This window comes from Austrofundulus limnaeus, unplaced genomic scaffold, assembly GCF_001266775.1.
Source record: "Austrofundulus limnaeus strain Quisiro unplaced genomic scaffold, Austrofundulus_limnaeus-1.0 Scaffold163, whole genome shotgun sequence".
Lineage (NCBI taxonomy): Eukaryota > Metazoa > Chordata > Actinopteri > Cyprinodontiformes > Rivulidae > Austrofundulus > Austrofundulus limnaeus.
Window position 1 is genome coordinate 128,191 of NW_013952565.1, and position 4,038 is coordinate 132,228.

The 4,038-nt window shown below is 38.5% G+C and overlaps 1 protein-coding gene across 1 annotated transcript in view; it reads right to left on the reverse strand.

The window, feature by feature from the left end:
* LOC106523672 (XK-related protein 5) overlaps positions 1–3,243 on the reverse strand; it is a gene marked incomplete in the record, with an annotated part of 13,722 nt that extends 10,479 nt beyond the window's left edge. Inside the window, 3 exon segments of the mRNA XM_014017187.1 lie at positions 545–650; positions 747–836; positions 2,978–3,243. Of these exon segments, the coding sequence (XP_013872641.1) occupies positions 545–650; positions 747–836; positions 2,978–3,086 (305 nt within the window).
* Positions 3,244–4,038: the final 795 nt, after the last annotated feature.

A 4,038-nucleotide genomic window follows, 5' to 3' on the forward strand; every position in this document is an offset into this window, starting at 1 on the left:
TAATAATACAGATTTGTAATTCCAGTCCTACTCTGCCATTTAAATGGTGCAGCAATCTTCACCCTTTAGGTACTGAATGAGTCAAAACTGTCTCAGAAATCAATGCAATCAGATTTGCAGCATCTATTGGTTCAAAAGTTATTAACACAGAAAGTTGTTACACCAATTTGGAACGATTTCAAAACTATTTGATGTGTTCAATGTGCTGAACATTGACACACCTGTGATGAACAATGTTAACTTTCTGTGTTGATAACTTCTGAACCACGAGTGATATTGCTCATCTGGTTGCAAATTTCTGAGATAATTCTAACCTTACATGATATGCTGCATAATCCACCTTTCCCAATGGGAAATACTTGACTTTGATCCAATATGGCAGCTTTCAAGATAGAGGCCATGTTCTGAGCATAGTCTAAAAGATGGGCCCTCTCATCCAGTACTTGGTGGTATTCAGATGTTTCTTTTCCCCTTTCGTTTCTGAAATCAAAGGGTGTCCTCAAACTTTTGATTCACCCCATATATCAAATAAAACCAGCCCCACCTTTTGAAGATGCCTAAGTGCAAAATGTGTGTCCATCTGAGAGACTTCCGGGAGATTCGTCCGTCTGACAGGTACCACAGATAACTGAGCCACTGTGGACCCCAACCTGAGAGACAAGGGGGACAAAAACAAAAGATTCAAGTCACTCTGCGGATATGCTCGTTTACTTGCAGTTTATTGATCTGTGTGTTGTCTTCATCACCTGGCAGCAAGAAGAGTGCTGTGAAACCAGCAAGGTAGGCATAGCAGTAGTTGTGACCCACCCACAGGTAGTACACGAAACAGTAGATCACTGGTGGAACAGAAAACAAACGGGTTCACAGGATATAAACACGCAGGGAACTGACCGAAACATTAATACCTGGATCATAAAAATATAATTAAATTCAGATGCTGAAAATGACAGATATGGCTTTTTATAAACTATTTGATATGTTTTCTTGGAATCCTAATAAAATATTTATGACTTGATAAAATTATAGAACAAACACAACTCTTGTTTTTAGAACTCTTTTCTCTGCACTTGGTTTTTTGGGCCATTCTGACAAACTGTCCCAAAAGAAGCTTTACTGGAAGTTTTATTCTCAAATAAAAATTTCAATCATTAGGCTTTTTTTTTCTTTACGACTAAACAACATGTTTCTGAGAATAATTGACAAATGCAATAATTAAAAGCTTCTGATCTTTTGAGACTGAAATTTTGAAGTTAAAGTTTGGTGATGTGAGGATTACTTTCTCCTGAGTTGTATTATATAGAAGCAAATTTATAACCGGAGATGCAACAAACAATCCGCTCAAATCTGCACAGATCCTAAAACTCCTATTATTTAATTGTGTTTTTTTTCCTTGTAAATGTTTTTGAATGGTCAGTATTGGGAAATTTGACATTTTTCTGGACCATGATTGCACCATCAGGACATGCTCTCTATTATCATATGACTCTGTATTTATTTTATTTTCTCTTAGTAAGATTTTTTGTATTTATTTGAAGAGAAATCAGTTGTTTAGGGTCTTTATTTGTTGCAGTTAATTCTTGAAAAAATAATGATTAAAAAACATGCATATGAGTTTGAATTGGTTTAGGTCAGGGGTCTGCAACCTATACAATCAAAAGAGCCGTTTCTGCTCCTCGTCTCACTGATAAAATGTGTCCAGAGCCACAAAACAAGCTACAACTGTGATTATCAACTGATGGTCCGTGGGCCTTTTCAAGGCCTTTTCAGTAACCTTCACGGTCAGTAGAGGTGACATTATAAAAATAAAAAATATTGCTATTATTATTATATTATTTATTATTATACACATTAGGACAAAAAAAGACATTATTCGTGTAAACAAGAAAAATACTGTATTGTTTATACTGAATTTCATAAAGGTTAGTACAACTGAACCATTCTTCCCTTCTAATTCTTATTATTATGCAGTCTTCAAATTCTTTAAATGTAATTCTGATGGATTTGAGAAAAAGAAATTGTATTATTGAAGTAAACAACAGGCTAGCATGAGCTAACATGTTTTACCTTTTTTATAAGTAGTATTGATCACATATTTGCATACAAATTGATTTCTGCTGTGGGAATAAAAACTAAAAACTATTCTGTTATGTTTGGTCACATTTTCAAAGAGCCACTGCAGAGGGACCAAAGAGCCACATGTGGCCCCAGAGCCATAGGTTGCAGACCCCTGGTTTAGGTTACTGAAAGAAAATCGATAAGTTATGGATCGGGGCTTTTCAAAAATCGGATTCAGCCCACAAAACCAGATCATGCATTTGTTTTTTAGAAACTCACATTTATAGAAAACATGTTTCTGTATATATTGATTGAAGTTAAGCCTGACTCATCAGTTTTTATCTGCTGCATGTTTGGGACAGGCTAAATGAGTTGATGCAAACATTCAATGGTAGAAATGACCTCTGACTGTCTCCACTCCATCCCTCCACACATGTAATCTGAATCCTTTCAGCTGCTAGGCTGAACTGAACAGAACCAGAACCAGGCCCCATCCTGGAGGTAAACGCCCCTCATCCATTCATCCACACTCCCCCCCCCCCCCACCCAAAAAATGCGCGCTGAAATGTGACAACATGGCTCCACATTCAGGAGAAATAAAACATGAAATATTCCAACATGAGTCAGCAGAGCTGCTGCAGCTCACTGCGGGTTTTTCGCAACATGCAGGAGAGGCAGAGGAGGCGCAGATCTGCGGGGATTTATTCTGTATGACAACAAGAGAAACACCAAAATGAGCAACTTTATGTTGTTTTCATTCCATGCAGCTCCGCTCACGCGCCCGCATGCACGCGCACACTAAAATAAAACACAGCCATGACCAGGACACTATCAGTAAACAGACAGGGAGTGGTTAAAAACAGTGTGATGTGTGTGTTGTGCGTATGCGCGTGCGTGTGTGTGTGTCCCAGGTAGGACTCACGCGCCGTTCTCTCCGCAACGATGAGAAATGCGGTAAAAGCAAAGACGCAAACTTGGCAGCACGGCACGCAGCCGCCCGCCTCGCTCGGAGTGGCCGTGTAGTGTCTCATCCCGGGCCCGAACCCCCCACCGGAACCGAAGCCGTATCCTCTCTGCAGACTGGGCCGATGTGGTTCTGGTCCGGGCTGGGTCGGTCCAGATGCGGCAGCCCGTCCCGAACGTCACCGTCCCTTTAAAGAGACACGCCGCCCTGCAGAGTGTGCTCCAGCTTCTCTGTGGTGCATAAACAACCTGCAGGTGTCAACAACAACAACAACAACAACAACAACAACAACAACAACAACAACAACAACAACAACAACAACAAACAAAATGATCAACCTATTTGATTTGAAGCTGTGGTTTAAATCACAGAGGCTGAAGTTTTGTTTTAATTTATTTAACCTGGAAATGTTTAATAAAACAGTAATAAACATCTGACATTAAGAGAACTGAGATGTGATCATACGTCAAGATTTTGTGTAAACTTATAATTTTATAACTTTCAAACTGTTATTGTTACTGTCCAAGTGACCCCCCCTCCCCCCCACACACCACCACCACCACCACCATCATACCCAACAACCAGGTGTGTAAAATGAGGTCTTACAAGGTGAAACTTAGAAGAAGAAAAAGAAAGAAGAAATGATCAGGAATTAAAATAGATCAGTTCAAAAACTACAAAAAACTGAAACCATGGAATCTGGCTTTTTTTATTCTCCACGTTTTTGACAGTGTTTGCAGAGAGAGAGAAATTGATAAAGTGTTATTTGTTTATGGTTATATATCTCACTAAAACCCTATTTAGTGAGATATGGACAGAAAAGTGAAATGTTAAGAAATTATTTATTAATCTTATGGATATAAAAAATAGTGCAGTGATTATGGGATTTAAATAATGACAAAAAAATTATTCGTTTTTAACGAAATAATAAAAACAAAAGTCCTGTCTGTATGAGTTAACGAGAGATAAAAAAAAATATGGACATTAAAGCTGTGGTGAAATTTGATCTTTCTTTCTTT